The 20,158-nt window shown below is 42.3% G+C and overlaps 1 protein-coding gene across 10 annotated transcripts; it reads left to right on the top strand.

Moving 5' to 3' along the window:
* The first annotated feature begins 392 nt into the window (after positions 1 to 392).
* CDV3 (CDV3 homolog) lies at positions 393 to 17,703 on the top strand. 10 transcript variants are annotated; one of them, XR_006299497.1, is made up of 8 exons: positions 393 to 638; positions 1,427 to 1,503; positions 10,865 to 11,010; positions 13,803 to 13,962; positions 14,379 to 14,381; positions 15,328 to 15,377; positions 15,782 to 15,877; positions 17,399 to 17,703. XR_006299497.1 is itself a non-coding variant. In XM_043595379.1 (7 exons), the coding sequence occupies exons 1-7, from the start codon at positions 399 to 401 to the stop codon at positions 15,796 to 15,798; spliced, it is 693 nt and encodes a 230-aa protein (XP_043451314.1). In that variant the 5' UTR covers positions 393 to 398; the 3' UTR covers positions 15,799 to 17,703. The 10 variants fall into 10 exon arrangements, 8 of the variants coding, with proteins under 8 accessions (XP_043451314.1, XP_043451315.1, XP_043451313.1 ...); XR_006299498.1 differs by lacking the exon at positions 14,379 to 14,381; XM_043595379.1 differs by having other exon boundaries at positions 15,782 to 17,703.
* Positions 17,704 to 20,158: the final 2,455 nt, after the last annotated feature.

The raw sequence follows: 20,158 nt of genomic DNA, 5'->3' as shown, positions 1-20,158 counted from the left end.
CTCTCCCTTCCTCTCCCGGCCTGCGCGCGCGTGTCTTCCTCCAGCACGCGCCGCCGCAAGCCAGGCACTCTCGCTGGAGCCTCTGGCCCGCGCGTTCCTTTTCCCCTCCGGCTGCGGAGCCGACGGGATTCTGCACCGCCGTCGCGGCAGCAGCTGCAGCCCCGGCAGCCTCGAGCGGCGGGAGCAGCGCGCGATCCCCCCAGGCGGACCGTACCACCGCCCGCCAGCTCGCGGGGGGAACCGCCCGCCCAGCCACACACGCCTCGGCGACCCCGCCGGGCTGAGGCGTCGCCGCGCCCGGGAGCGTGAGCGCAGAGCCGGCCTCGACCCCGAGCTCGGAGTCCCGCGGGCCGCGCCCGCCGCTGGCCCCACCCATCCGGGCCGTGGAGGCTGCGGCCATGGCCGAGACGGAGGAGCGAAGCCTAGATAACTTCTTCGCCAAGAGGGACAAGAAGAAGAAGAAGGAGCGGAGCAGCCGGGCGGCGAACGCCGCGGGAGCGGCGGGCGGCGCCGGCGGGAGCAGCGGAGCCGCGGGCGCGGCGAGCGGCGGGGCGGGAGCGGGGGCCCGGCCGGGCGACGGCGGGACCGCAGGCGCGGGGGCCGCGGGCCCCGGGGCCGCCACCAAGGCCGTGACTAAGGTGAGGGGCCGGGATGAGGGGCCGGGCCGCGCGCTTGCGCCCATGTGCCCGCCCCCGCCGGCCGCCCGCCCGCCCGGGGAAGCGTCCGGGAGGGGCCGGCCGGAGGGCGGACGGGCGCGGGGGCTGGCCATGTGACGGGGGCTTCCCACGCCAGGCCGGCTCCCCTCTTGCCGCAGGACTCTCCCCTCGCCCCCAGCCCGCTCTCGCCCCTCCGCCTTGTGTCGCTGCCTGGGACCGAGACCCGGACAGCGGCACCCTCGAGGAGAAATGGGTCTGGGGCCGAAGTGCCTGGCCCAGAGCAGCATTTATCGGGTGACGTCTACTCTGAGACTCTTGAGTAATTTGGTGTTCCGACTTTAGCCCAGTTGTCTGAGCTGAATTTTCTAACAATCGCATTTGTGGCAGCTCGAACTGGCAGAGCTTGGCCTCTAAGCCTGTAACAGAATAAGTCTCATGACTACATTGAGGTAGACATTTAGTTGTGGGGTTACTATTGACTTTTTCATTCCACTTTTCCTGGTTGCTTTTAAAGTAACCGCTCTCTTGAAGGAACTGGTGGAGGTAAAAGAAATTTGACTGCTTGGGCACGTTTGTCCTCCAGCCTAGTTTGTCCTCCAGTCCTCCCTCCCTCCGATCCCTCCGGCCTCGGGATCAAGTAAGGGCTTTGGCCAGAAAATGAGTCTATACTTTAGGTTCCAGATATTTGATCCCCTTTTCATAGTCTGATATTTGCCTTTGTTGTATTTTAACAAATAGCTTTGCTTGATCCAATGGTGTGTGTTTTACAGGATGAAGATGAGTGGAAAGAATTTGAACAAAAAGAGGTTGATTACAGCGGCCTCAGAGTTCAGGCGATGCAAATAAGGTATGGTCTGCTTACAACTGTGTTTAGATAACCCTTAGGATAGGTGTTGTATGTTTGGTTTTTCTCTAGCCCCAAAGCATCTAGCTAGACACAGTGACCTCATGTTTTAGATACGCTTATTAGGGCTGTAAGGATTGTGTCTTCCTCTCTCTGATGGCGGTCCTTTCTATATGCTGATCAAATCAGCTGCCAGCTCCAAAATCCTGTGAGAGCTTGCCTACTTATTTGAGACAGCTAAAATGAAATGGATTTTGTGGCCTTTAAAATTTTTACTTTTAATATTGGTGGCTTGAACAGCGTGGTTTTCACATCCTGTCCAGTAAGCAAGTTCATATATATTTTTGTAGGTGAAGCATACTTAGAAATACGGATTTTAGGTGTTCACACAATGAAACCAGCCTGTGTAATCAACAGCAAGTTCAAGAAACTAAACATTGCTGCTACAGAAGAAACCTAAGTGCTTTTAGTCACTGCCTTCATTCCCAAGAATAACCGCTATCCTAACACTGTAGATCAATTTTCCTGAGGATTTTATAGGAATGGCATTGGATAGTCCAAGCATGTTATCTTTTTAAAGTTTAAGAAAACAGGACTTTTTAAAAAATTGGGTTGGTTGCCTTAAAGTATTTGAAATTAACATATTCAGTCCAATCTATGGTATTTTGTTTTAGATTCGTGTAAATAAATGTCATATTTTAATGGGCTCATAAGGTAGAAAAAACAAGTGAATATATGGTTCCACCATTTTGAGATAAAAACTCTTTAATCTCAGTTTAAAGAAGTAAATGAGATCCTAATGAACTGCCTCCAGTTTAAAGTTTGCAATTTGTAGACACCAGTGACCACATGGCACACTGACGGAAGTAATTTTCCTTAACCAGAATACAGCCTTTTGACTTCTCTAAATGGTGACATTTACGGCTTTGAGTAACTGACTCAGAAACCAGGACTAATATTTTTGACATTTGTTGCATTCCTTCCATAGCCAGGCATTATGTCCTAGGTTCTTTCACATTATTTCATGAGCTTAACCAAAGTGAAACCTGACTGATAGGGGGAGACTTTTTAGGAAATGAGGTTTTTCCACTCTTGAAGTTCTTTTGTAGTAATGTTACGTAGACATGATTAGACTACAGTTTTATTCCCAGCCACTTGAATTTGTGTTAGATGTCTTTGAAGAGGTGTGGTTTAGAAAATATCCCTGTTTGGGGCACCTGGGTGGCTCCATTGGTTAAGCAACTAACTAACTCTTGATTTCGGCTCAGGTCATGATCTCAGGGTTGGTTTGTGAGATTGAGCCCCTTCGAGAACCCTGCTTGGGATTCTCTCTCTTTCTCTGCCACTCCCCATGTGTGCGCTCCCTCACTCTCTCTAAATAAACTTTGTTTTTTTTAAGAAGAGAGAATATCCCTCTTTTCCCCAGGGCTTGCCCTGTAAAAATGAAGAGGAGGTATTGTGAAGTTCTTAATCACTGGGGGGTTGTAGAACTGCCTGCGTATGTGGTTCCTGTTTGGCTGTAGAATAAGGCTCTAGGTCTGCCTTGCTTGACCACAGGCCCTTGACTGCACGTTCTGTAGATTTGAATGGACAGGAAGGATGACAGTAAGTGAACTTACTGAGCAAGAGTAGCGCTTTCTGAGGGAGAAAGGTTTCAAATTCACTGAATGCAAGAAACTGATTTTGTTTTATTATGGAGGATATTACCTGTTTTTCTGTCATTGACTCTAAATTCCGTACCCATATTCAGAGTTATTTTTGGCTACTTCAGAGGTGATGAAATAGTTCTTAAGTTATTTCTTTCACCTTTGCTAGGGGCACAGGTAAATCTCAGCTAGGCTAGTATGAGTGTTTAAGTTCTGCTTGACCTGAAGCAGACCAGCTTTTATGTTGTTTTTTCATTATTCTTAGCATGTAGTCATTTCTCCTAAGTGGTCCTCCACAGGTCTTCCCCTAACCTGCTAACATTGAAAAACCTACCTTCAGGAAGCTGTTTTTGTGGATCCTCCCGTCATTGTGGAATCTAAAGTCTATATTTCCATTCCCTTCATAAATCATTCAATAAAGAGGAATCTAACAGCCTTCAGGAAAAACTTGAGTGTGAGAAGTCCTGTCATCTGAGGCTTAATAATAATGACTAATATTTTCACTTTATATATTGAAAAACCTTGTAAACTTTGTATTAAATGTTCTTGACACTGAAACTCAATTGGGTTGGGGTCCCCAGGGAAAGACCGTTTGGTTCATAGGAATGGAAGTAGGTTACTCAGTTAAGTGGGGTGGAGATGATAATGTCTCGAAAACATGGGCTTTGGAGATAGACAAACTCAGGTTTGCATTTTAGCCTGCCGCTTATGTGTGACCTTGGGCAAGCTGGTTGGTTGTTGAATGTTGGTTGTGATCTACAAAATTGAGACATGCTAGGATTGTTGTGAGGATTTTTGAGCAGGGTATTTGTAAAATACCCACTTGGTGACATTAATCATCTCTGTTCAGTAGGTAAATTAGGATGATTCAGTGTTGAGAATTTCTGTTATTTAACCATGAGGTACCTGGTTTATAATACCAAGATTTGAGGGAAAGGGTAGTGGAGATGCATAAGATTATCATGTCTGATAGACTTTGGTGAGTCAGTTCACAGTGGACTTAATAGGAGAAAATTACATGTTCGGGTTGGCATTAGTATAACCATATAAACAAAAATCCCTCTCTCAAGAGCCTTAAACACTGCTGTCGACTTCCAGTTATTGTCTTCTGTAGCTTGGTCTTACTTTTTAGGCAGAAACCCTTAGAAGGGGGCAGAGAAATGAGATATCTTTTCTCTGAGAAGTTGGGGTGGGTGGTTCTTTATGCCTTTAATCTGTTACCTTTTTCTGTCTGAGAGGCAGCCTTGCCATCTCAGAATGAGATAAGGGAATATGAAACTTTGGAAATTGACGTAAAGTATCTTTTTTTTTTTTTTTTTTTTTTTTCAACGTTTATTTATTTTTGGGACAGAGAGAGACAGAGCATGAACGGGGGAGGGGCAGAGAGAGAGGGAGACACAGAATCGGAAGCAGGCTCCAGGCTCTGAGCCATCAGCCCAGAGCCCGACGCGGGGCTCGAACTCACGGACCGCGAGATCATGACCTGGCTGAAGTCGGAGGCTTAACCGACTGCGCCACCCAGGCACCCCTGACGTAAAGTATCTTGAGGGGGCACCTGGGTGGCTCAGTCAGTTAAGCATCTGACTTTCAGCTCAGGTCATGATCTCACGGTTTGTGATTTTGAGCCCTGCGTCGGGCTCTGTGATGACAGCTTGGAGCCTGCTTTGGATTCTGTGTCTCCCTCTCTCTCCTCCACCCCTGCTTGTGCTGTGTCTCTCAAAAATGAATAAACGTTAAAAAAAATTATTTTTAAGTAACTTGAAATTTTCAGACTTATAAATTTTTTCATCTAGCTTTTTGCTTTGAAACATTAGAAACCTCAGAAAAGTTGCAAGAATAGTAAAATAAGTGCCCATTTATTTTTTGCTTAGATCTACTGATCATTTTTGCCTTACTTGCTTTATCTTCAGTCCGCTGCAGGTATGGCATATCACCTTAAAGTTCTTGACACTACTCCTCAGGTAGGTTAGCCTTCATGGACCTTTATTGAAGATAAGTGTGCATTTGAGAGAGGAAATTTTTGAGGGGCACCTGGCTGGCTCAGTTGGTGGAGCATACGACTCTTGATCTCATAAGTTCAAGCCCCATGTTGGGTATCAAGACTACTTAAAATCTTTTTTAAAAAGAAATTTTCAGTAGCAACAAACATATCATACTAACATCCTGTCACACATTTACCAACTAGCTCAAGATTTAATTACCAAGAGTATTATAAGAGCTTGGAGCGCCTGGGTGGCTCAGTCGGTTGAGCATCCGACTTTGGCTCAGGTTATGATCTCACGGTCTGTGAGTTTGAGCCCCACTTCGGGCTCTGTGCTGACTGCTCAGAGCCTGGATCCTGCTTTGGCTTCTGTGTCTCCCTCTCTCTCTGCCCCTCCCCCACTCATGCTCTGGCTCTCTCTCTCTCTCCTCTCTCTCTCTCTCTCTCTCTCAAAAATAAACAAACATTAAAAAAATTTTTAAAGTATTATAAGAGCTTTTGTCAAATTTTGTGTCTAAGTTAATAGATGTATTCAAGGTCATCATTGTTTGTAGACAAGTTCTTTGGAGGGGAGCCATTGGGGTGGTGATAAAAAAAAAGGGACCTAATACTGGAGCTTAGATTGTTGGTTGATGGTAGGACCTGTGGCCTCTCCTCTCTTTAAAATGGATTTTTGGGAGAAAGAAGGATTTCATTTAATATTTGAAGTAAATGTTGAGCATTTGTCATCTTTAATAAAGAATTGAGCTCTTGGAGCCCAGTGGGTGTTTTTAGGAACCTTCTTAAGAGATGTAGACCTTTAAACCCATTAAGTAGAGCTAATTAAGTTGTTCTTTCAAGAAATCATTCCTGCATCCAAGCTGGATTCAATTGTAGCAAATACTAGTGTGACTGAAGTGTGCCAGACGTCAGGGTTGTAGAAATAAGTCCTGCTCAGCAGCACTTTCAACAATAGCCAAATTATGGAAAGAGCCTAAATATCCATCAACTGATGAATGGATAAAGAAGTTGTGGTTTATATATAAAATGGAATACTACTTGGCAATGAGAAAGAATGAAGTATGGCCTTTTGTAGCAACATGGATGGAACTGGAGAGTGTTATGCTAAGTGAAATAAGTCATACAGAGAAAGACAGATACCATATGTTTTCATTCTTATGTGGATCCTGAGAAACTTGACAGAATACCATGGGGGAGAGGAGGGGGGGCAGTTAGAGAGGGAGGGAGGCAAACCATAAGAGACTTTTAAAGACTGAGAATAAACAGGGTTGATGGGGGGTGGGGGGGGAAGTGGGTGATGGGCATTGAGGAGGGCACCTGTTGGGATGAGCACTGGGTGTTGCATGGAAACCAATTTGACAATAAATTTCATATTAAAAAAACAATGATAAAAAAGAAATAAGTCCTGCTCTACTAAACACCAGTAGATCATTTCAGTGATGTGCAGGGTGCTGTGGAACACAGGAGAGAGATGCTTGGTCTGCCGTGAAGAGGTTGAGAAAGTCTTTGGAGGAGGTGCAGTGCCATTTTAGGCTGCCGGCATAGCTCATCGGGCATGTCCGTCATTTTGCTGTTGTCTAACAGTGGTTCGATAATAGGGTCAAACCAATGGAGGTACCTACCATTCTCATAGAAGCACAGCTACTAAAATCCTAACGTTGGGATGCATAAATTCTCATGTAATGTCCCTTGAGATAAAGAGGTAAGAATGTTCCATTTTTATTAATAAACTGCTGCAGGATGTATAATCCTGATCAACCTTCCTGAAAGTGAATTTCTCAACATAGAGAAAATTTCTGTGTCATATATTAGAGCTCTAAAGAGGATAAAATGAAAGAGGCAACATGAAAGAATATGGGCTCTGGAGACCCAGGGATTGGCTCCCCTACTTTGTAGCTCTGGGGGAGGGACTTAATGTCCAAGTGTCAGTTTCCTCCCGTGTCAGTGAGCCTCCTGCCTGCTTTGGTGGTATTGTGAGATTTAACTTTGCAAGGTGGTAGGACACTTCCTGGCCTCCTAGATGCTCTGTAAATATTCCCTTTGCTAGCATCATCATTCCGCCTTACGACCAACAGTGCCTTATGGACTTTTGCATATTTAAGACTGTATACTTTAAGTTGTGATAATATACTTACAAGTAGCAGAGTAGTGTTTGGAAATGTGAATTTTAGCTGATGAGAAGCTATGTATATTTTATTTGGGTCAAACACAATTTTAGCCTATTGACTTCTGTGGGAATAATTCTTTGCAACATTTGTCTTACTACAGTATTTAGAGATTTGACATTTCCTGGAGTGTGTAAATGCAGAAAAGGAATCAGATATTTAAATCATTTCTACCCTGCTCTTAGTACTATGGCATTTTGGCAAGGCTGTTAGCATCTCTGGGCCTTAGTTCCCTCTGTTGGATGAAGGGTCCTGACTAGACAGTTTCCAATGATTCATTTAACTAATACTTCAGAATGTTAAAAAACCAAAATATTAAGTTGTCTTGTGCTTATTATTACCGATATACAATTCTTTGAATTAAACAAATCACTCTTATTTCTTAGGAATAGTTTATAATTTAACGGGATTTTTAGATTAGTGATTCAGTTCTTCACTTGTCTCTGAGGGTGAACAGGTAATAAACACTAGATAGTAAAGGAACCTTCTTTTACAGTGGACCTACCAGACCAAATTGGGGGTTTTATTTAATGTTTTATTGTGAATTACAAAAACTATACATTAAAGACATTTGAAAAGTATAACAGCATAAAGAAATGTATTAGAATTATCCATAATCCATTCGGCTCAGGGATTATCAGTGTTAGAATTTTTTGGTTTTTAGTTAATTGTTTACTACAAGCTGATAATTCTGGGGTTTAGACGTATTAATCACCAAATATAAAAGCAGTTTAAAGAAAAGTCTGTCTTAAGAGTCTGGTGTATGTATTTGAAAAATAGTGATTCAGCATATTTTGCTGAGTTAACTGTTTCAAAATGTAGATGACCAACTGAAATGAAAGCTAACATACCTTGGGGTATATATGACAATACAAGTGCCATGAATGTTCTTAAATCTTTGTGGGGATCTTCTTGTCTAGCCTGGATTGGGATGCTGCAACATTACTAACAAGTCTGATGTAACTAGGTATATAACACGTATGTTTTTAACTCATGAACCAATATTAAAGTGTAACTGCATTGCGGTGGGTTCAGAAGTGAATTTTAAAAAATGGGGGGTGGTGGACAGTACTAATGATTGGATACCACTGTTTAGACTCCTAGGTAAGTTAGGACCTTACTGTCCTTACCTGGTCATTCATTCCACATATAAACTTTAGAAAACAAGGTTATAGTGTTTGGTTTCTATTTTTAAAAATCCATTTAAGGGGTGCCTGGGTGGCTCAGTTGGTTAAGTCTCCAACTCTTGATTTTGGCTCAAGTCATCATCTCACGTCAGAGCCCTATATTAGGCTCTGCACTGACAGTGTGGACCCTGCTTGGGATTATGTCTCTCCGCCCCTCCGGCGCACGCTTGTGCGTGCACACGCTCTCTCTCTCTCTGCCTCTCTCAATAAATAAACAAGCTTAAATCCATTTAAAAAGAACATTTTTTTTTCAAAAAAAAAAAAAACATGTTCATGTTGTGGATTTTAGAAATTTTGAGTTTTGTTCCATCTTAGTTGTTTCTTAATAAGGCGGTGGCATCTGTGCTGCTTGTTTGAAAGCTCAAATGAATATTAAAAAGCAGGTAATAGTAAACACTTAACTGCTTAATATATGCCAGGCATTGTTCTCAGTGCTTTGTGTGTGTTAACTCACTTAATCTTACTGTTCTCCCCATTTTACATTTGTGGAAACTGAGGCATACAAAAGTTAAGTGCTATACTCAGTCTCCTGGCTAGTAAGTGGCAGAACCAGGCAGTCTGGCTTTAGAATCTGCTCATAACTACGTGCTGCATGAACAAAAATAAAATCACGCTTTCTAGTACCCAGCTACTTCTTTAAACATTACAAAAAAAAAAATTATTCAGGGGTCCCTGGGTGGCTCAGTCAGTTTGGCATCCAACCCTTGATTTCAGCTCAGATCATGATCTCAGGGTTCATGAGATGGAGTCCCACATCAGGCTCCAAGCTGACAGTGCTGGGCCTGCTTGGGATTCTTTCCCTTTTTCTCTGCCCCTCTGCTGCACACACACTCTCTCAAAATAAAAAATAAAAATAAATAAATTTAAAATCATTTTTAAAATAACTTCCTATTTAATATTAGGTATATAGATTTTGTTTTAGTAAGTCCTTGGTTTAATTGACATTGAATTGAATATTACTGTCATGTTAGTATAGGCCTAACATTTTAAACAGCAGCACTGGATTCTATTATATATTAACAAAAAGGGAAACTGAAAGGTGGCTTGGCCATATTCTCTGTTCTTTTTTCCTCTTGAACTATAGTCTCAAGTAAAATTGTGCTACAGATGCAGATTGAAGATGCGTCTGTTCCCCTCACCCCTTCCTGATTGCCACTCTAGACCTCTAAATTTGGTGGACATTGTCTTTGAAATTATTTGTGTGTGTGTCTTTAAAGGAGACCATTAGTTATTCAAGAAGGTTGTCTTATAGCCAGGACTTCCCTTGAAATGGAAGGAAAGCACACTTAGATGTCCTTTTGCAGAAGCCAAGAGAGGCCATGATGATCCCAAGGTCACATGGTAGGGTGGGAGTCGTCTGTACATTGTTACAGCCATGATCACTGATTAGATATCAAAGGGAGACATGTCTTAAACGTGGAAGGCCAGGGACAGCTTTAGGCAACATCCTGTTTTTTCAATAGGAGAGAAGAGGGAGGTTGATAGGCTGAAGTTCTAGGAAAAACCACCATTGTCATAGAACGTGATTCATGGAAGGGTTGGTAGTCTGCCAGAGGTGGCATCAGCAAGGACAAATAGCTGCAGAAAGGAAGTTAGATTTGACAGTTAACTCACTGATTTCTGACTCCAGCCCATAAAGAATAAAGAAATAAGACATTGGCATTAAAACCACCGCAGACAGTCTTAGGATGGTGTGTAACCATGATGTATGTGTCACATTTATAATCACTAGTAAAGCCGAAGACTGAGTTTTTGTATTCCCTTCTTTTTTAAACAGGTGACAGACATATCTGGTGATCGGGACCAGTTCTAGATATATTCCCTGTGTCACACAGTAGAGACTGGCACTAAAAAGTCTGTAGCAGTGATGTAAATACTGAACGCAGATTTGTTTTCTCTTTTGGAATGTGAATTCTAATTTTGAGAGTTTTTTGTGATATGTACTAAACAATTATCCAATGACACACAACTTCCAAAAATCATTTCATCCCTGAAAATAATGCTTACCATCAGTGCTAAACAAGTGGGGGATTGGGGCTCTGAAGAGGTTAAGAGACTTTTCAAGGGTCATACAGATATCAGCATTGATAGAACTAAGGGTTTGGATTGACACTTTTCCTGGTGGTTTTATAATTGAATTTCCTGGGGCACCTGGGGGGCTCATTCGGTTGAGCGACTGACTTCGGCTCAGGTCATGATCTCGCGGTTTGTGAGTTCGAGCCCGCGTCAGGCTCTGTGCTGACCACTCAGAGCCTGGAGCCTGCTTTGGCTTCTGTGTCTCCCTCTCTGTCTGCCCCTCCCCCACTCATGCTCTGTCTCTGTCTCAGAAATAAAACATTTAAAAAAAAATTTATAATTGAATTTCCTCATTTGCTTTTCCAATAGTGAAAAGGAAGAAGAAGATAATGAAAAAAGAGAAGATCCAGGTGACAATTGGGAAGAAGGTGGAGGTGGTGGTGGTGGTGTCGAAAAATCTTCCGGCCCCTGGAATAAAACCGCTCCGGTACAGGCACCTCCTGCTGCAGTAATTGGTAATCTTAATGTTTTATTTTCATGAAGATGTCTAGGTATGGTTTTACATATGGTTAGCTTTCAACTGAATGAATGCTGTGGTAGAATGAGAGGGGTTCCTTTCTGTTCTTGGGGGAGAGGTTTGTATATGTCTGTTTAAAGATTTTTACATCCTTAGGAAAGGAATTTGGAAGTTAAGATATGTGCTTTTCTGTAGGCTTCTTACATTTGTATGTAAACTAACTTGCCAAATTTAAATATTTAAGTCATTTGTTTTACTTTTTGACAGTTGGCTAATGGATAATTGAGTACCTGTGTTTCCACCTGTGTTTCTTTTTTTTCTCTCCATTTTACTGTCTTGAAGCATGAATTCTCACAAGGGCAGATTTTATCACTCATTTTTTATACAGAATAGTACAAAGAATAACAAATCTTAACTGCCCAGAGATCACAGATAACTACTGTGTGTCAACATTTTTGCATCCTTTTTAGTACTGTACTGTGTTATGTTTTTCCATTCAACTTTGTGTTTATTTTTGAGGGCATGTGAGGGAGGGTCAGAAAGGGGGGCGGAGGGGAGGGACAGTTTCCAAAGCAGGTTCTGTGCTAACAGCAGAGCTCTTAACATGTTTTACTGCATCTGTCACTGATCCCTGATGACCTCAGCATTGCTAAACTCCATTTCCCAGTCTCTGTCCTCATTCCATGTTCCCCATCCTCAACATTTGCTGTAGCTCATCACCCCTTTGAAACACACTCTTCTATTGACTTCCAGGACACCACAGTCTCCTTGCTTCCTCAATGGTTGGCTCTCAGACTCCCTGGCTGGGGTCTCTTCTTCCTCCCTGCCTCTAAGTGATACTCATCCCCAGCGCTCAGCCCTTGCCACTCTCTTCTCTGTGGCCTTACTCCCCTGGCAATCTCCACATGCCAGCGACTCCAGAATTCACATCCACTCAGATCTCCCCTGACCTCCAAACACGTAGATCTTAACCATGTACCCAGCATCTCAATATTCACATATCCAAAACTGAACCCTTCACATAGAGTTGACCCCGAAACAACATTATATGAATTACTGCAGTAACCTATTAAGTGGTCGGCCTGCTTCCCTACGTACACTGTTCCCAATGCAGCCAGTGGCCAGTGTAGTGATCATTTCAAATGTGACCTGAAAGTGTCTCAGATGTTGACAAGCCTCCATTGGTGTCCCCTCTAATCAGAATAGAAGCTGAAGTTCTCAGACTTGCAGCACCTTAGATGCCTGTCTTGGGATCTCTTTTTCTGATTTTGTCTTTTAGTCAGGTCCTTGCTCACTCTGCTCCTTGGACCTACCAGGCACATTGCTGCTGCAGGCCCTTGTGCATATGTTTTCAGCCTGAATTCTCTCCTTTATATTGGGAGTCTCTAAGTAAGCTTTTTCTGTAAAGGGCCAGATAGTAGGTAATTTAGGTTTTGAGGGCCATACAGAAGACTATTTTAATTACTCAGCTCTGCTGTTACAGCACAAAAGCAGCCATAGACCATACGTACACCCATTGAGTGTAGCTGTGTTCCAGTAAAACGTTTATAAGATCAGTGTCAGACCTGATTTGGCTTGTTTACCAACTCAGTATGTTGGCCTCCTTTCAGGCCTTGTTCACTTTTCACTCGTCACTGAGTCCCTACCCATCATGTGTTCCCTGGACAGACCCTTCCCCCACCTTAATTTTTGGTATGGCACCAATTTTCACATATTTGATTTCCTTACTCTGGATAACACTGTCCAATAGTACTTTTTGCAGTGATGGAATAGCACTGTTCACTATAGTAGCCACTAGCCATATGCGGCTATTGAGTCCTTAAAATGCGACTGATACAACCAAGAAACTGAATTTTTAAGTCTTTCATTTTAAATAGCTGCATGTGGCTAGTTGCCAAGAATATACAGTTCACGAAGGCCAGTCCTTAACATTTGTATGCCCACTACGAACAGTACCTGACACATAGCAGGTGCTTAGTAACTAATGAATGCATGTTATATTATGGCTTTCCCACGCTTAATTAAAAGCCATATGAGACAATAACCCTTTATGCATTATGCATTATGTTGCAGCTAATAAATGATGTAGGCTTTTCTTTGAAAGGAAGTTTTCGATAAATGGAACAGCATGTAAAATACTGAATCCATGTTGAGAATGGGGAGAAAAAATGATAACATAGCAAAAAGCCAGAAGGCTCTGTCCCCAAAATGTTAGCCATCATGGAAGACTTTGGGCTGTTCAGCGGTTTAGTTTTTTCCTGCTTTTCCTGTGTTTTATAAAACAAGATCCATTGATGATATGACAGTGAAATTAAGGGTATCGAGTATATTTTTTTACTAGTCTTTTAGAATTAAAAATATATACATAAGCATTTTAGTAAGTAAATTCTTTATACTGGCATCTTATTTAACCCATCAACCAGGTAAAGAGGTGATTATCCACATTGCCGATATATATACTGAGGGCTGACATGGTCATACTCTGAAAGGCAGTCCCTCCTGGGCCTGCCTCCCAGGTCCAGCAGATTTCTTTCCCACTTCCAGTAAGTTGAATTCTAGAAAGAACTCATTTACATAGGTAATTAAAATTGTACATGGGGGAAAAATTAGACTACCCTAGAAAAATAAGAGTATTTTCGCTTTCAGACTCTCAGGTGACTTTCTGTTTTCCAGAGACTGTCATGTAGGTATTGTTTTTTTCTGTAATTATCAAATGATTGGGAATGTGAGAATAGCTTATTAAAATGCCAGGCGTTTGAATGGTTTCTCTAAACTGTTATGAAATGTCAGTTACAGAAACCCCAGAACCAGCGATGACTAGCGGTGTGTATAGGCCCCCTGGAGCCAGGTTAACCACGACAAGGAAAACACCGCAAGGCCCACCAGAAATCTACAGTGACACACAGTTCCCGTCCCTGCAGTCCACTGCCAAGCATGTAGAAAGCCGGAAGTAAGTACTCCAGCTCTCGCCTTTTTTATCTTGGCGTGCTCTGTCCCTTGGCCAGGGAGTGGGATGTAGGAGATGGGAGAACCCACCTGGGCTGGGGGAGGGGGGTCGTTCTCTTGTAGGTAAAGCCCAGGCCACAGCTGATAGGCAGCTGAGAATTAGGGTAGGACTTACATGCCTTAGGTCTGGAAAGGGGGAGCGCTGGAGGGGGCTGTGGGGAAAGAGCGCCAAGAGACCAGGTCTCTTTATCCTTAGTTTATATGTTGTTCTGTAGCTATTACAAGTCATGCCTAGTTTAGAATTCTTCCTAACATGGTCTAGAAATGTAAGAGCGGTATTTTCATTGTATTCCCAGTTGATGTGAATAGATGAAAGATGTTGGCATTTATAAATCTAATATTAAAATAATCTTATTTCAGCAGGTACTTAAAATGAATGCTACCTGGAGTTAAATGACCACATTTGGCACATCCACATCTTTTTTAGGGACATGAATTTTTTAAAGTAAATAAAACGGGAAGAAATGTAAAAGACATTAGGTGGAAATACTGTTGGGGGGGGGGGGAGTAGTAGCTTTTTTAAAGTAAATCCAAGCCTTTTTTGCCTCTGAGAGCCTAATTTAAGCCTCCACTTTATCTGACCCACTCCCATAAGGAAGAAGTGAGGAGAAATCATTGAATGATGAGTAGAATTTTACTTGAATAAGAAAACCATTGCCCTTATGCATAAAGAAAGAGAGGTATTATTTATTGTTTGCTAAAAATAAAAGTGACTCTTAGAAGGAATCACCGTGTCATTAGATAGCCTTTTGACTTTCCAGTTGTCTTCAAGTTGGTCCCAAAATAGATTTGCCACCACAGAAAACAACACCATAGAGCCTCAGTACTCATGTTTTCTGTTCCTTTGAAGCCTAGAAAATGATTTGATGATGATTTTATGTGCAACTTTCCCCTGTCAAAAGCAAAGCATTCCTAAGTCAGAATGGCGTAAAGCAGAGAGGATCCCTCACTTTCTGGAAGTTTGCACTACACTCCACTTTTACAGGAAGACCTATGTTAGTGCGCGTTTTTGCTACCTGAAAGAAATCTGGAGAGATGTTCACTGTTACGGGAAAAGGCTGTTGCCATCCTAATGTACGTCTTCTGTAAAAGCAAGTGGTGTAACAGGAACTTTCAGGAAGCAGGGGATACCTGTACCAGTTTCCCTTCCTATTCCTCCCTCAGGATACTTCTAAGGGGTGACTTGTTTTTTGGGGTTTTTTTTTTTGTTTTGTTTTTTGTTTTGGTTGGTTTTTTTAATTTGAGGAAGAATTTACACAACAACCCAGTGAAAAAGAAATATTTACTGATTACATTTCTTTTCCCTTAGGGATAAAGAAATGGAGAAGAGCTTTGAAGTAGTAAGACACAAAACTAGAGGTAGGGATGAGGTTTCAAAAAAACCAGGCCCTTAAACTTCAGCTAGACAACCAGTATGCTGTGCTTGAAAATCAGAAAAGCAGCCACACACAGTACAATTAAGGAATGGTCTTTGCTAACCCTTCTAAGGTAACTAGACCACAGCTAACCACCAGGAACAGCCATTCATCATCTGATCTCTGCTGGACCCGCGGCCGATGCAGACCACTCGATATAAGTGACCGTCCCTATTGCACTATGGAAGCATAAGTGTCACACTGCTCTTTGTGTTGTATTGGATGTAGGGGGAGTCTCATTGTTCTATAAATGCGTGAACTAGATTCAGCAGTGTTCTTTCGTTATTACTCTGCAAGTACAAAAACAAACTGCAGCCAGTGGTCATTTCAAAATCTTTTTATGTTCAGATACTGAGCCTTCGTAAGGGCTGACTACCTCAGGTTTGCTGCACTCGTCGCGGACTTCTTGTGGATCACAACTTCTGGACACGAAGGTTACAGCTAGTAAGTGTCGGTGTGAAGCTTGAAACCAGCTCTCCTGGATTCCTATCAAATCCTGCAGAAAGTCAGCCATCTCGGTTCTGATCTGCTGTAAAAGATGAAGATTTAAGTGACCTTAATTAACCTGTCCTGTGCCCCACCCTTAAGGAATACTCTGTAGTGGGCTGTGTTAGACTTCCTGGAACGTGCCGCTCTCAAAAGAACTCCTGTGTTCAGATAATCTGTGTAGTTGGGCTGTGATTTTATAATTTAAACTTTGAGTTGTATCCTGGGGTAACCATAAGTTAAATTCAACCAAACTTGGGTCCACCCAGTGGGAAAGGGGGTGGGGGGAGTGATCTTTCTTCTTTTAGTGATTTCTTATTATTATTTGGGTAGTGCTTTTTCTGTGTTCCACATTAAGGCCTTTTTTTTGGGGGGGGGGAATAAGTTTTTGACAGAGCATATTGCTTGGTTGAATAAGTAACCTGAAATATGCGTTAGGATTGTGAAACGTCTCGTGAAATTTGCCAATCCCTAGAGTGGAACCAAATAGCCTTTGATGTAAAGGGCAGTGGATGCAGGGGGCTCTCCTTCAGGTGCTGCTAAAGCCTCCTCTGATCAGGTCTAAACTGTACAGTAACCTGCAGTGGAAAGAGTAAGGGCTCTGCTCAGGCCGCGTGATTCACTGACCTGTCCTTATAAATCCAGAGCAACGTGAGCAGAACCTTCACCTAAAACCCACTTGGGTTTTCACGGATCTTGCGTGATCTTTGACAAGATTTCCAGATACACTTGTGCCCAAATTGTTAAGGTATTGGACCTTCCGTAGATGCAATGACTGTGCCAGCTTAGCTCTGTTCTCAACCTTTTGGTATGTCTGTGTTCGTTTGAAGAGTCAGGGGCGAGAGGGACAGGTGATGTAGCACTTCTGTTTTTAATAATTACAGCTTAAACTATCCAGTAATTTTTAGTCCTTAAAGGGACTTCAGGAAGCTACCCAGGATTACTGAGAAGTCTTTCCATCTAATGAGATAGTCTGGTAATTTACTAGTTTTGTATCTTTGGTTCAATAGAAATACTTCAAAGTGGTATGTGACTGCTTGATGCAGAGTCTGGGTTTCTCTATAATAAATCCCTTTGCCAAATGCAGGAGTTGCAGACTTGCTACTGGCAAGAGTGAAGCAAACGAGCGAGTAGAGCGAGTAGAACTATTCCTGTGTGGGGGCATCTCCTATGGGAGTTTAGTCTGATGAAAGTGTCAGTGCAGGAATCAGCTCCTGGGAGTTGACAGTATCTCCTGACAGGACCTGCCCACCACACTGGGCCCTAACGGCGTTGTTGGAGGCGGCAGGCAGGATGCCTGGCCTCTGGTGTATTGGGGCGAGTAGCTGAGCCAGCCAAGGAGAGGTTGGATGATTAAGCAAGAAACAAGGGATTCTTGGTTAAACTGAAGACTTCGTTTGGGAACCAAAAATCTTAACAAATAGTCTCTTGGACCTTGAGCCACATATTTCCCCTGAAAAGTATGCATTTTTTTTCCAGCAAAATTTTGTTGGGGGTTACGTTATTGAGGAATGAACTGAGATGAATATGCGCAACTTTTATTTAATGGCATACTACGCTAGAAATCTGAAGACCTGCGGGAGATATAAAGTTCCAACTCTTGTTATAACTTTTTAAAAGATTGTGAAATTATAAAAATGCACATGAATCAAGTTTTAATATACTGTATGATGGGTGGGTGAGGCTGTCCATTGTACCATTTCTTTCTTTGAATTCTCAGGCATGGTTTGGCAGTGCAAGAACTCTGTAACATTAACAAATTCAATAAAAAGTAAATATATGGATTCTGGAGTCTGATAGTCTTTATTCCTTTTCCCCCACCTCCCTCATAGTTTTTTATTCTTAATCTTTAACCTAGTCTCTGTTTTTGAAAATGGCAAATTGATGTCATGCCTCCGTTGGTGTGGGAGGATGATAATCTCATCTCGGGTAAAACTCCCCTTTGATAAATGTTTGCAGAGTACTCTGAATGTTAAAAAGACATCTGGAATGGAAGCGGTGGATACTCTTCACCAAAGTTAAAGCGTTGAAATGTACTTTTTTTGTTACTATATTACATTTTGTTGTCCCAAACCATGGCAACAGAATCTACAATCTTTACTGTGTGGAATAAAGATCTGGGGCCTTACCCCTTGAAGCTTACAGATTTCTCAAATGAGCCATTTTAAATTTCGGGATTTAGTCTGCATTATAGTCCCCAAATTTCTAAGCTAGAGAGTGTATCTCAAGTCCCTTTTGGTAAATGGAGTTTAAGTGTTTAGTGGTAACAATTGCTATTTGGTCATTCTGGCTCCTCGATTGAGTATTTTGACAGCCTGATTTAAAATGTACGAGATGCGTGGGTGGCTCAGTCTGATGAGCATCAGGCTTTTGATTTCAGCTCAGGTCATGATCCCAGGATTGGGGCCAGTGTGGAGCCTGCTTGGGCTTCCCTCTCCCTCTGCTCGCTCTTTGAAAACAAACTTTTTTTTTTTAAATATTTATTTTGGAGAGAGGAGGGGCAGAGAGAGGGAGACAGAATCAGAAGCAGGCTCCAGGCTCCGAGCTGTCAGCACAGCTAGATGCAGGGCTCGAACTCACGAACCGTGAGCTCGTGAAAGTGCTTTTAAAAAATAACGTACAAAACACCATCCCTGATTTCAGTTACTCCATAGTGTTTTGTGGGGGTTTTTTTCCTGAGTTGCCTTTTCAAAGTGTACACTTAGTAGTTTTTAGTATATTCTCAAAAGTTGTGCAACCATCGCCACTATGAATTCTGGAACATACTTCTCCATCTTCCCAAAAAATTCCATACCCATTAGCAATCCTTTACCATTTCCCCAAGATCCCTGCCTTAGACAACAAGTATTCTGTCTCTAGATTTCTCTCTGGACATTTCCTCTCAACAGCGCTATCCGACATGTAGTCTTGACTGGCTTCTTTAACTTGGTGGGTTCTGAGGTTTGTCCCTGTTGCAGTGTGCATCTCGCTTCATTCCTGTTTATTGCCGAACAGTTGGGTACATCACGTTCATTTCGTCAGTTGAACATTTAGGTTATTTCCACTTCATTCTTGTTACGAATAATGCTGCTATGAGCTTTCGTGTACAGGTTGGATCAACATGTTTTCAATTCTTGGGTATTTATCTGGGGTGGAATTGCTGGGTCATAGAACTTTTTGAGTAACTACCAAATTTGCAAAGTGGCTGCACCACGTTACATTCCCACTAGCTATATCAGAGGATTCAAATTTCTCCACATCTTCATAACTACAGATAGTTAACCTGACTTTTTAATTCTAGTTATCCTAGTTGGTGTGAACTGATATCTTGTAGTTTTGATTTATCTGCATTTCTGTAATGACCAATGATGCTAAACATCTGTGTGCTTATTGGCCACTTGTATATCTCGAAAAATATCTATTCAAATCCTTTGCTAATTTTTTGAATTCATTTTTATTATTGAGTCATAAGAGTTCTTTATATATTCTGGATACTTGCCCCTCATTATCATAATTTGCAAATATTTTTCTCCCATCTTAGTGTCTTCTGAAGCACAAGTTTTGTTTTCGTTTTGTTAAGATTTACTTATTTAAGTAATATCTACACCCAATGTGGGGCTTGAACCTACGACCCCAAGATCAAGGTCGCATGCTTTTCCAACTGACCCAGCTAGAGGATTGGAAGCGGGCTCTGCACTGACAGCAGAAAGTACAATGGGGGGCTCAAATCTACAAACTGTGAGATCACGACCTGAGCCGAAGTCAGACGCTTAAATGCCCGAAGCCACCCAGATGGCCCCAGCACAAAAATTTTTAATTTTGATGAAGCCCAATGTATCTTTTTCAGTTGCTTGTGCCTTGGGTGTGTCTCAGAATTGACCTAACCAAGATCACAAAGATTTATGCTTATTCTAAGCTTTACAGTTTTAGCTCTTTAATTTAGATTTTTGATCCATTTTGAGTTAATTTTTGAGTATGGTGTGAGGAACGAGTCCAACTTCATTCTTTTACGTGTAGATACCCAGTTATCCAGCATCATTTGTTGAAGACTTTTCCACTATTTGGCACCCTAAATATTTTACTTATCTGCCTCTACTAGAATGTGAAACTGGTTTGCAGTAGAAACGTAGGAAGGGATGTCGAGTTGGGGAGTGTGGGACAGGAACTGGAAAGAAAAGCCAGGCTGAGTCTGCTGATGAAGCACAGAGGTCAGAATCTGTACAGGCATTCCTCAATGTTACAGGTTCCCATTCCTGCGCA

This window comes from Prionailurus bengalensis, chromosome C2 (genome assembly GCF_016509475.1).
Source record: "Prionailurus bengalensis isolate Pbe53 chromosome C2, Fcat_Pben_1.1_paternal_pri, whole genome shotgun sequence".
NCBI classification, from domain to species: domain Eukaryota; kingdom Metazoa; phylum Chordata; class Mammalia; order Carnivora; family Felidae; genus Prionailurus; species Prionailurus bengalensis.
Note: the sequence above shows the minus strand (reverse complement) of the source record. Positions and strands in the feature narration are given on the sequence as shown.